At 42.8% G+C, this 13,380-nt stretch overlaps 1 protein-coding gene across 5 annotated transcripts in view; it reads right to left on the bottom strand.

Annotated features, from left to right (window-relative positions):
* LOC132391084 (2-oxoglutarate dehydrogenase complex component E1) overlaps nt 1-13,380 on the bottom strand; it is a 135,757-nt gene that overhangs the window by 21,313 nt on the left and 101,064 nt on the right. For all 5 annotated transcript variants that reach the window (XM_059963830.1, XM_059963849.1, XM_059963812.1 and 2 more), the window contains 3 exons: nt 12,218-12,320; nt 9,151-9,279; nt 1,278-1,428 (listed from right to left, as the gene is read on the bottom strand). In XM_059963830.1, the coding sequence (XP_059819813.1) occupies nt 1,278-1,428; nt 9,151-9,279; nt 12,218-12,320 (383 nt within the window). The remainder of the gene's footprint in view (nt 1-1,277; nt 1,429-9,150; nt 9,280-12,217; nt 12,321-13,380) is intronic.

The raw sequence follows: 13,380 nt of genomic DNA, 5'->3' as shown, positions 1-13,380 counted from the left end.
GTTGAACATTGAAGGCACGCTACACTGGGGCTGGAATATGTGGCAATACCTGCGGGCTGCCCCCAGCACATATTGTATTGGTTGTTAATGCAATTGACACATTTCACTGTAGGTTTCGATATACGTGTGAGTGTGATAAATACATCCCAATCTGCTCATCAGGGTCCCCCCCCCCCCCACACAAAGTCAAATACTAAAGGGTAAATATTTAAACAAAATGGGGGATAGTTTAAAGAGACATGTGAGGCCAGTTTTTTTTTTACACACATGCAGAGAGTGATTGACTGCTAAGAGGGGTGGTGGAATCAGATACAAATAGCACCATTTAAAAGACATTCAGCTATGTACAGAGCCAGGGAATGAAGGAGTACAGACCATAGGCAGGCAGGTGGGCATTAGGCATTATGTTTGGCATAGGCACAGTGGGCCAAAGTGTCTGTTCCAGTACTTTATGTTCTGTATTCAATGATCGTTTCCATTCCTGGGCTACAGGAGGGCAAGCCACTTATGGCCATTCCACCACCAAAGCAGAGGATCTGGATGAAGGCATTGGAGGTAGAGGGTAAGCACATGAGGGCAGAAGCATATGATGAACCAAAACCAGTGTTTGAAAATAACTCTGGTAGGGCATTCATTAATATGTAAAGAAAATTACACCATCTTGCGTTTGCACTGACATTAAGCAATTAAATCAAATCTCTCCCCAAGTGTTTTTTAGGTAAATTAGCAGCTTACAAACAAGAATCACTGATCACTAAAATTACTTTGCACAACCTCAGGACATTAAAATTAATTCAAATATAGGTTAAAAATGAACCAATGAATGGCTTCTAGGCAGCCAGTGGCATAGTGATGAAGACCACTGGACTTCACGTGGTCCCAGGTTCGAATCTGGCAGGCTCCTTGCACATTTTCCACCCCTGCTGTGTTGAGAGTTGAGCTAGCAACTTGGCCTCGTAGAAAAAAAAGGAACAAAAATGCTAAGGAAATGGCAAGGTTGCCGCCAGATGCGCCACAAGTGCAGAGAGCAATGACAACAAAGAAGAAATGGCTGCATTAACAGAAAGAATATTTTGCTAGATTTCAGAAAAGCTTGATTTTCAGGTTAGTAGGAACAAACTGTTTTGTTGAAATGGTTCAGATTGCAAAACACATTGCGGCACACATATGTTATATTTTGAGGATGTGAAGTGGCTCGTGACCTGTGATTGGTTTGCAGAAAGACAAACATAACATCAGGGAGTGGCATATTAGATGCATCTCACTTTGATTATTACCTAAATGTTCCTCTTTCCACATCCTGTCCACTCAAGCGGATGTGAATGCCTTCGTTAAGCAAGGATCCAAAGGCCATGTACTCTGCTAAGGCCCAGTCCACCATGCGATTCTTCACCATCTCCCCACGGCCCTTAAGGATGCGAGTTAAACCTGCAAAAGAATGAAAATGGTTTAGCACCAACACAACAGAGAAATTCAGTAACACTAAATTGCTTAATACCCTCAGGATTTTGCACCAGCAACAAAGGAGGAAGATAAAGGAAACATTATGATGCTGAGATACATTCCAGGATGTGTTGGGCTACATCTTCAATGATGCAACCTGGGGTCATCGGATGTATCAAGTCTCTCAACATCAAACTCTCTCACCCAGGCAATCCAGCCAGGGTCGATCAGGCCTGGGCTTGTGTCCCAGCAGTATTGATCCACGGGTCATACCTCTTGATCCTTAGCCTTCTGGAGGCTCGTTCAGCAGCCTCTGTGACAGTCCTGATGGCTCTTCTCTTCACAGCCCCTATAATCCCAAGGAGAGAGTAGGTTCTGCATAGTGAGCAGACAGCAAAATCTCTCAAACCTGTATTGTCTTGACAAAAATGGAAACTAAGAGAGATAAACTATGTATAATTATATTAACTTGTGTTTGTCATGTTTGAAGTGTGTTGCTGCTGCCACAAAAAAAGATTTTCATGGCATTCACACCCGTAATTGAACTAATATAATAATTTAAAAAGGAACTGATAAACGCTACTAAACAGCTTCCTCCCACAAGCAGTCAAACTGCTAAATAGCTGCTCTACCTGACTCTGATTTGGACATGTAACCCCCTGGGTCGCCTCAGGCTCGCTCAGCTCGTTCTCGTCTAGGGGGAGCAGCCTCCGGCCCCGCCAAACTGGGTAATCAGCTGGTGTGGATGCTGTGTGATGTCCCCACCTCGCTCAAAAACAGACAGTACACCATATGCGATTAAATGAGTACAATTTATAAAGGTTACTATAACTAAGTGATTAATAACGATACAGTATATATGAAGAAAAAGAATAAAGAAAAGGCGCCAAAAGTCCAAACCACTTTGTGCACAACCGTTGGAGCTCAATTACTGAAGTCTTCTGGCCACCATTCAATCCCCTCCGAACTCCTCGACTCGCAGCTCAGGACCCTCCGAGTGGTCAACCAAGCACATCTAGCTTCATCTCCTCTCCTCAGAGTACCTCCTGGCCTCGGACCCCCGCTTGGGGTCCGTTCCTCGCCCAGCTTACAGCATTGCGCCCTCTCTCTCTCTCACCCCCTCGCACCGATCTCCCCAAAAGCCAGCCAACAATAGCTTACAGACTCAGAAGAAAGAACAACATTAATCCCAATTGGTTTACAAAGGAATACAATTCTCGTTATCAGTAAATTTTAACCCAAACAAGCTTCCAGAACTCTCTCGCAACAAAGAAGCATTTCTGCTTTAACAAAACAAAGCCATTTTGATTACATATACAGTAACAAAGAAAAAAGAATCCCCCTTTACACTCTCCTCCGACCAAATAAAAATCATGTCCTCATGACTATTAAATAACTCGCCACCTTTCCTGCCAACACACCGTAACCCAAGCACAAGCAGTGACATCTCCTCCCCACACAGTAAACCTCACGCCCTGTTCCTCAGATGCTACCTAGGCCAACCTAGGCCAACTATCCCTAACCCTTCTGAGACCTCCGTACCCCCTCAACTAAACCCTTCAGGCTAGGACACAACTGGGGATACCTTGGGCCCACTACCAACTCCTCTCTCAACCTCTCACTCATGCCCCACACTGCACACAGCTAACCCTCCCCGCTACACCTGACTCAGTGGGAGAAGGGCCAAAGGTCTCTTCCTCAATCGATGGAAAGTCAGCAAAAGGAAGCATGTACCACACATCCAGCACATTATCCATCGAATCTGTATTCTTCCTCATTTCTGCGATCGGTAGCTGCTGTTTGATCTTCTCCAAAGGGAAACATGTGGCCTGCACTGCTCCTGCAGTCTCTTCAGCCTCCTGTTCAGTATTCACAGCACTTCTCTCCAGCTTTTTCTTCCTCATGACTTCTTCCAGATCAACTTACTCCAGTCTCTCCGTCTTCATTTCAAACTTGATTCTGTAGGGACAGTCACTCATGAGCTGCGACCTTCGCCAGCCCTGGCACGTGTACAGAAAACACTTTAACTCTGTAGTTCCCAGACGCTCCTGCAACAACCTCACTTCATATTCTCCTGAGGCAAATCCAAATACCAAGAGATCATCCACATACGCCAAAACTCCAAACGCCTCCACATCCCCTATGGTCTTCCACATGCCCCGCAGGAAGGTTGCAAGGGCTCCAGGTATGCCCTGTGGCATCTTTTCGGACCCGAAGACTCCTAGGGAATTTATAACGGCCGTCTTCTCCTTGTTGGCCCCACTCATCGGGATCTGGCAACATCCACTCCTCAGGTCCAGCACCTTAAACCACATCACACCACTCAGACAGGCCATCGCCTCTTCGGCCCTCAGGGCCATATTCTGGTCACTGGCAGTGCGCCTCTTCAGCGCAATATAATCCACACACACGCTGCCTACGTCTTCCACGGCTTCAGGGGCCAGTCGCTGCAAACTCTCTCTCTCCGAGATGTCTTCAGCGGTCAACTCCCCTCCCTCGTGGTATTTCGCAGCGTCCACTAAGAGGGTCTCGCCCTCAGATACTTCCCCCAGGCCGTACCACCACCGGCTCTTGTTTGAATTCGGTATCGGCCCAATGCTGCTACACATGTCCACACAAGCAGCTCGAAACTCTGGGTGCATCGACAATGCCTCCAAACAGCACTCACCTGCCTCCTCCAGGCAGGCCCCCAAGTGCACCAGCGGGATATTGGTTCTCTCCAGAACCGAAACGCTGCCCGTCTCAACAGTGTCCGGACACATCAGCATTAACGATTCACGAACCTCAGTCACCTCCACATTTGCCTCTAAGAACTCCATTTTTACTGATCAACAACCGTCGCCTGGATAATCACCGGCACTGGTACCCCAAATCTCCAGTGTCCTCAATGTCGTCAAAGGTAAATGCTTCCAATAATGCTTATAAAACAAACTGTACAGCAACTTAACCGGCGCCCCAGTGCTGAGGATGGCTTTAACTTGACTTCCATCCATCCGTAACAACACCTGTGCGCGTGGTCCCTCTAAGCCTTCAGGAATAGGGTCTGCTCCTTTCGGGAGTTCCTTGGTACATTGCTGGGAACGTGCTCCCCCAGAGACCCCAAACCGTTCCCCCACTGGGCCTCCTCTAAGGCGCCAAACTTATCAAAGTCCAAACCACTTCGTGCACAACCGTTGAAGCTCAATTACTGAAGTCTTCTGGCCACCATTCAATCCCCTCCGAACTCCTTGACTCGCAGCTCAGGACCTTCTGAAGTGGTCAACCAAGCACATCTAGCTTCATCTCCTCTCCTCAGAGTACCTCCTGGCCTCGGACCCCCGCTTGGGGTCCGTTTCTCGCCCAGCTTACAGCATCGCGCCCTCTCTCTCCCTCGTGCCGATCTCCCCAAAAGCCCGCCAACAATAGCTTACAGACTCAGAAGAAAGAACAACATTTATCCCAATTGGTTTACAAAGGAATACAATTCTCGTTATCAGTAAATTTTAACCCAAACAAGCTTCCAGCACTCTCTCGCAACAAAGAAGCATTCCTGCTTTAACAAAACAAAGAAGCCCTTTTGATTACATACACAGTAACAAAGAAAAAAGAAGAAACCCCCTTTACAGACTTTTAACTCGCACTGGACACTTATAACTTGTTTTTAACTGACATGTGGCTGTTGTGTTTTACTATTTATTGTTATGTTTATTATTTAGTGTTGCGTTTGTTATGTTATGATTGCACTGCTCCTGGGAAACGCTGTCTCATTCTGCCCTGCAGAGCTGATGTACGGTTAGAATGACAATAAAGTTTTTGAATTTTGAATCTTGAATAAATGCCAAGGAAGATAGAAAATAAAAACAAGCACTAAATAAAATGTATTTGTAATGGGCTGCTCTAGAACTAGTAATATCAGATATATAAAGATAAAGATTCATGATTTGCAGTCTCTTCAAGAAGAAGTTTAAATCTTCTCTTTGATGGGAGCTCAGCAAAACCCTCTCACTGCTCTCCCTCTGAAATCTCTCTGACTCTTAATTTCTTCTCCAGTCCATGACCTTTCCAACCCACCTGGCCTCACCTCTCACCTTCCAGCTATCTGCCTTCCCCTCCCTCCACCTTTTTATTCTGGCATCTACCCCTTCCTTCTCAGTCCTAAAGAAGGGTCTCAGCCTGAAACATCACACTGTTTATGCATTTCCATAGATGGTGCCCGACCTGCTGAGTTCCTCCAGCATTTTGTGCATATTGCTAACAATTAGCTTGGTCTATCACATATACATCAAAACATACAGTAAAATATGTCATTTACATCAAATCAAATCTGCAAAGATTGTGCTGGGCAACCACGGCTTTAATGGAAAGTTCATTATCATAATTTTTCTGTGTTAGCCAGCCACTTAACATAATTATCCACTTCTGCTCTGTATACAGGTAAAACTAAGTGAACTCCACATGAAAGCACAGCCACTTTCAAAGGCTGTGTCATGCTGAAATTCCTTATGGAATGTGGACATAAGACCACAAGATATAGGAACAGAATTAGGCCATTTGGTCCATTACGCTTGCCCTGCCATTTCAACACGACTGATCTAATTTTCCCCTCAGCACAAACCTCCTGCCTTTTCCCCATGTCCCTTCATGCCCTGATCAGTCAAGAATCTATCAACCTCTCCCTTAAATATACATAAAGACTTGGCCTCCACAGCTGTCTGTGTCAAAGAATTCCACAGATTCACCACACTCTGGCTAAAGAAATTCCTCTTCATCTCTGTTCTAAAAGGACGCGACTGTATTCTGAGGCAGTGTCCTCTGATCTTAGACTCTCCCACCATTGGAAACATCCCCTCCGCATCCACTCTATCAAGGCCTTTCACCATTCAATAGGTTTCAATTAGGTCACCCCTCATTCTTCTGAATTCTAGTGAATACAGGCCCAGAGCCATCAGACGCTCTTCATATGAGAAGCCACTCAATCTCGGAATCATTTTCATGAATCTCCTTTGAAACATCTCCAGTTTCAGCACATAAGGGGCCCAAACCTGCACATTAATACTCCAAGTGAGGGTTCACTTTTGTATTCTAGTCTTCTTGAAATGGATAGTAACACTGCACTTGCTTTCCTCACCACAAACTCAAGCTGAAAATTAACCTTTAGGGAATCCTACACAAGGACTCCCAAGTCCCTATGTACCTCAGGTTTTTGTATTTTCTCTTCATTTAGAAAATAGTCAACCTTTTCATCTCTTCTACCAAAGTGCTTGACCATACACTCTCTGACACCGTATTCCATCTGCCATTTCTTTACTCATTCTCCTAATTTAAGTTCTTCTGTAGCCTCTCTACCTCTTCAAAACTATCTGCCCCTCCACCTATCTTCATATCGTCTGCAAACTTTGTAACAAAGCCATCAATTTCATCATCCAAATCATTGACATACAACGTAAAAAGAATCAGTCCCAACACAGACACTTGTGGAACACCACTAATCACCAGTAGCCAGTCGGAAAAGGCACTCTTTATTCCCACTCTTTGTCTCCTGCCAATCAGCCACTGTTTTATCCAGACTGGTCCAAGCTAATAGGAAGGCGATAGTAACTCACATAACCATGCGTTACAATTGTGGTGTGTAGAAGAGCAACTAAACATACACCTTGAAATGCATAGGCTACAGCAGCAGAAGATTTCAAACTCAGTGGCCGCTGTGAGTATGGTTTCAATTCCCCACCTCCACCAGGAGTATTTGAAAAGGATAGGAGCACTGACTGGATCACGGAGCAATGTAGCATGGATACAGGCTCTTCACTTCAACCAATCCACGCAGACCACAGTACCCATGCAGCCAGTTCCAATTACCTGCTTTTTGCCCATAGCCCTCCAGGCCCCACCCATCCAAGTGCTTTTTGAATGATACTATTGTTTCTGCCTCAACCACTTCCTCTGACAGAGAAGCAATTTTTAAAGACCATTAAAATATGGAAAAAAACAACTTTGTTACACAACTATTTGGAAATGATATATATATTAAAAAAAAGTCCAACCCTCTCCTCTTCTAATTCCCACTCTAGCCTCTTACCTGCACTCACCCACCTATCACTTCCCCCTGCGTACCCTCCTCCTTCCCTTTCTCCTTTGGTCCACTCTCCTCTCCTATCGAGTTCCTTCTTCTCCAGCCTTTTATCTTTCCCACCCACCTGGCTTCACCTATCACCTTCTAGCTATCCTCCTTCCCCTCCCCCACCTTTTCATTCTGGCATCTTCCCCTTTCCTTTCCAGTCCTGAAGAAGGGTCTTGGCCTTGTCAACTGTTCACTCTTCTCCATAGATGCTGCCTGACCTGCTGAGTTCCTCCAGTATTTTGTGTGTGTTGCTTTGGATTTCCAGCAACTGCAGACTTTCTGGCGTTTATAAATTTAATTCTGTGTAAATAACGCAGTACATCTCAGAATGTTTAAGCAAATGTAGGACACTGGGGTATTGTCAATGACTGAAATGTGATAGTGAGCACATATCTGTTTTCAGTGGCAGAGTCAGAGTCAAAGTTCCACGTTTCCTCAGTTTCAAACTGAGGTAAAAATATTGGTCAGAAAATCAGGAAAAACTACCCAAACCACTTTCAAAACTGTGGGGTAGAATCTTTCATGTGTTGATTTTGCAAACAGGTCTCCTATTTGAAAGATAGCCCTCCCTCAGCCTTACACTGCTTTACCTAGATTTGCATGCTTACAAAGAGACATTATCATTTATACATGATGCCTTTTCATGGTGGCTGCCAATAACTGGGGACAAAATGGATTCACTAAAGAGATCTGGATAGCTTAGCAAATTGAAGTCCAAGATGGGAAATGTTATTGAATACACTGAATACAAACATGGAACACAGTTATCAGAAAAGGTCCACATGAAAAGATTCAGAATTTTAAAGATTTTTTATATAAAATATTTTAAATAACTATAAACTTCTCAGTTGTGGGAAAAGAAGGAGGATTAAATGTTAGAACTGAGTATGGGAAATTACATTGTATGGCATGCTTCCAAAAAATAAGTCCCAGATTGAGAAATATGTTTGATCCTTCATTACAAAATCACGAACAATTTTATAACGATAAAAATCTAATGAAAATAAATTAGCGATTAGCATAATTAAGCAGTCAACAAAACAATTATCATCCCTGAACCCAGCTGCCTCTAACAACTGAACTAAAACTAAGACACAAAGTGTGAATACGTAACTATGCTCACTTGCTTCAACCACGCCTCAAACCCACGTGATAAATTACTGAACCCATGATAAAATGTGCAACACAATACAGACAGAAAATAGATAAATGGCTCCTTCAATGATACATGCTTGAAAACAATCGGTGATATGTCAAAAACAAGGTACTGTATGTATAAATAGTCTAATAGTTGGCTATTTATAATAGATGGCCACTTCTGTTCATGTTTTAAGGAATTTTAAATCTTGGAAACTGACATAACCCAAGTTTAATTGTTACTGCTTTATTGGAAATATCTTTGGCCCACGTTTACTCTTTGCATTCCTCCTGACATTACACATCTGCTTTTTCCCCTCCTCAATCATTGTAGTTACTCTTCCCCCATTTGTTGGAGCTACTATAAATAATTGGAAAAATGTAATTTATCATCTTTAAGAAGCTGTGAAATATCCTCATGGCCCAGGCCATGGCTGATGTTGCACAAGTCTGTAAGAATCAATCAGACCTACCTCCATGAATTGTAAAGTTTTCCACCGGCACGGAGCTGGCCACTTTCCCAATGTGATTCAACATTTCTTCAGCAAGACCAGTGGAAGGACAGGCCATACTTTTAGGCTGGCCATCAAGAGTGAAGAAACCTGGAAGAGAGCAAAATGAATTAATTTTTTTAAAAAGGTTTCTTCTCTTTTTACTTTTACCAACTATCTACACAAATGGATATATGATTCCCAGCCACTGCTGTGGTCTGTGATCAGTTCTTACTCATCATCTGATCTTCACTAACAAGTGAACCCTCTTCCCGTAACATCCCCTGCACATACACTGTGCAGTATGGAAACCCCACTCTGGCAGACAGAAGACTCTGTTGTGGGTAGTTAAAGCTACTTAATGCATCACCGGCACCAGCCTACCTGTAGTCAAGGATGTATATATAGAAACGTGCTTTAAAAAAAAAGCCCAGCAATATCATGAAGAGTTCCACTCACACTGCCTATGGACTGTTTGTTTAGAGAAGCTATGCAGCATCCATGCCAGGATGACCAGACTCAAAAACAGCTACTTCCCCAAGCAGTCAGGTTGATCAACACCTCCACCCACTAACCCACCCTAGCATTACATCCACATCAGTCCAATCCTCTGCACATTTGCTCAGCAGCCTTCATCCCCTACCCACCTGCACTGACACTTTACATTGTTTTACAGGTCTGCTTTTATACTTATGCTTTTTATGTATATTGTGTTTTTCTTTAATGCTGCATTGGATCCAGAGTAATAATCATTTCATTTTCCTTTACACGAGTGTTCCGAATAATGATAATCAACGATCTTGAATCTGGCAGTGAAATTAGAACTTTGCAAGATATTTATTTCCAATATTTAGCTTCTCGTGGCATGTGCATGTTACACACAAGGAACGTGAACTTGAGTGGGTGTTTTAATATACAGAGAATGTTAATAAGCATATTACATATGACAGATAAGTGAAAAAGCACAAGTGTATGCCACACATCGGTGAGTTATGCAGAGGCAGAGGTGAGTAAGTGCCAGTGAGGATGTGATACACAGGCTTGAATCAGATCCAGTGAGTATACTCCATATGAGAAAGACGGATCAATGCTTAAACACAGCAGATATGATTTAGTAGCAGCAAGTGCTACGAAATACAAAAGGGATAGGAATTAATATACAGATTGCAATAAGTACTGGGAGTGTACCTACTGCCACTGAGACTATTAAATAACGGGAATGTGAACCAGTGCTGGTGGCAGTGTTTAAACATTGGGTGTGGCATTGAAGGATCAATTTTATTTACTATATATTTACATACACAGTTGGGCCTCCTTATCTGCAGGGGATTGGTTCTGGGAACCTCCCCCCCCCCCCGCAGAAACCAAAAAACGCGGATGCTCAAGTCCCTTATTTAACCCGTCTCAGTGCGGTGGACATTAGAACCCAGTGTAGCTCTGAATCCGCAGTGTTTCTGTTCATGAAAATAATCACCATCACAATTGAAAATAAAGTGGATGTAATAAAGCGATCGGGAAGAGGTGAAATGCCATTGGTCATTGGAAAAGCGTTAGGCTACAGTCAGTCAACTATCGGAACAATTTTAATGGAGCATGTGAAAGGCCCTGCCCCAATGAAAGCTACAAATATTACTAAGCAATGCAGTTGTTTAATTATTGAAATACATGCATTTCTTAAGTGTTTTATATGCATAGAAAGGTAAAATGCATACTATATACAAAGACAAACGTTTGACTAACTGACGCTAAACAATACCGGATGTACTTGTTCTGACTACAAATCCAACTTAAAGACAGACTCAGGAACAGAACTCGTTCATAACCCGGGGACTGCCTGTACTTTTAAATCATCTCTAGATTACTTGCACAATGTAAGTGTGATGTAAATAGTTGTTATACTGTATTGTTTAGGGAATAATGACAAGAATAGTCTGTACAAGCTCAAATAATGAGTGTGGGAGAAAGAACTTCCAGGTTTTCCCGATCCGCAGTTGGTTGAATCCACGGATGTGGAACCCGCGGATAAGGAGGGCTGACTGTATTAGGAATTTCCTGTGGTGACATGCACAAGATTCAACAAATATAGGAATAATGAATTATCTTGAATACCCTTTACTAATAAAGAGCCTTTCAACCTCCATTTTAAATATAACTTGGCCTCCACAGCTGCCTGTGGCAATGGATTCTAGAGTCATCACCCTTTGGCTAAAGAAATATCTCCTCATCTCTGTTCTAAAGGGACATCCTTTTATTCTCAGGCTGTATCCTCCCATCCTACACTCTTCCACTATAGGAAACATCATTTCCGTGTCCACTCCATCAATGCATTTCAATATCCGATAGGTTTCAATGAGATAACACCTTATTCTTCTAAATTCCAGTGAGTACAGGCCTAGATCCATCAAAAGCTCCTCATACATTAACTCTTTAATTCCAGGGATCATTCTCGTGAATCTTATCTGGACCCTCTCCAAGGCCAGCAGATCATTTCTTACATAAGGGGCCCAAAACTGCTCACCATATATTCCAAGTGCAGCCTGACCAAAGCCTCGGCATTTTATCCTTGCTTTTACATTCTAGTGCTCCTGAAATGAATGCTAACATTGCATTTGCCTTCTCACCACTGACTCAACCCTGCAAGTTACTCTTTAAGGAAACTTGTACTAGGACTCCCCAGTTGCTTTGCACCTCTGATTTCTAAATTGGCTCCCTGTGTAGAAAATAGTCTATGCCATTATTCCACTGTTACTTCTTTGCCCATTCTCCTGATCTGTTCAAGTCCTTCTGCAGACTCCTTTCCTCTTCCACGGGATCGTGTCTCATTTATTTTACCTTCAACCCCATTCTTCTGCCTTTTCTCCATGACTAATCAAGAGCCTATTGACCTCTGCTTAATTCTGCCCAATGATATGGCATCCAGAGCCACTTCAGTGCTTTCTATACAACATAGCAGTTGAAGCTATCCTCTAGTTTGGATCTTTATATTGTACCTTTGCCAAATTAAATCAGAGAGCTTTGAAGAAGTCGCTCTGCTCTCTCAAATACGTACCAGGCCATGGGGAGTCCAGCCAGTGTTTAATGTGCATTATTTTCTCATCTTTGGATCGAGTGTATGCTTCTTCACAGATCTTGTCGTATTTGGCCATTTCTTCCTAGACACCAAGAAGGAAAAGAATATATTCAGAAGTAGCAAATATAGCAAGCAAGTGCCCATTTACTTACTGAGATCAGTAGCTTCTTACACAGATGGTGGTGATGAAAGTCTTGGTGAAGAACTTGTAGATTTGCAGAAAGCAGGGGCCATTTGGCTTGTGTATGGAAGCCTGCTTCTCAAACACAAGGACTTCCTACTACATTCCTGGTTAATCCACAATCCATTGTTCTTCATTCTCATGTCCCTCTCCAATTCAACGGAATCAACAAGGCAGTCAGAAAGGGTAAAATGAGGGAACACACACCAGTCCTCATAGAGGGATCAGTAGTGAAAAGGGTAACCAATTTCAAGTGCCTGGGTGTCAATATCTCTGAGGACCCAACATATTGATACAGTTACTGTGTTGCCCTTAAGGCATTTGCTTAGCTTTATTACATTTTCGCTTTAGTAATTCGTTTGTAATTATTTTCTAGTTAAAGTTAAGGTTGTTGAAAGTAAATTCGTTGACTGTGATGTATCGCGGCATGCGATGACGTCACACCTGGTTTCGCCGCGTCTTGTGGGAAAATACTGGTTTGGAGAAATGGGAAGGAGGGGGCTTGTGTGTGCAGGATCAGCGAAAGAAAAGTTTTCTTTCTATGCACTAAGCAACATCATACAAGCAATGCAGTAAGTTCATAAGATAATCGATATAGTAAAAACATTAACGCTGATTCTGTTGAAAGTAAATACGGTTGATAAAGTTTATTTTCTTTGTTATTGAAAGCTTTGCTGGATAGTTTGTGTGAAGTGCATTTAAAGCCAGTTGATGGCGTAGGTAGATTCTGACTGTATGTTGTACTTCAATGTAATATAGTTTGTTGTAGTTTTACTTTTACAAGTATTTATGATGTAAATGCGATGCCAAGAAGGAAGCAAAACCTGTCTATATTTTGTATTGTTTTATCAACGGTTTTCGCCATACGTCAATGTGGAAGAGTGAACAGTAAACGGTTAATCTTACTGTAATCGTGCCCTCATTGACTATGTTTTAAACTTGGTGTTTAGTTCAGAGTTTT

This window comes from Hypanus sabinus, chromosome 1, assembly GCF_030144855.1.
Source record: "Hypanus sabinus isolate sHypSab1 chromosome 1, sHypSab1.hap1, whole genome shotgun sequence".
Taxonomy (NCBI): domain Eukaryota; kingdom Metazoa; phylum Chordata; class Chondrichthyes; order Myliobatiformes; family Dasyatidae; genus Hypanus; species Hypanus sabinus.
The sequence above is the reverse complement of the archived record's forward strand: the minus strand, read 5'-3'. Positions and strand labels throughout refer to the sequence as shown.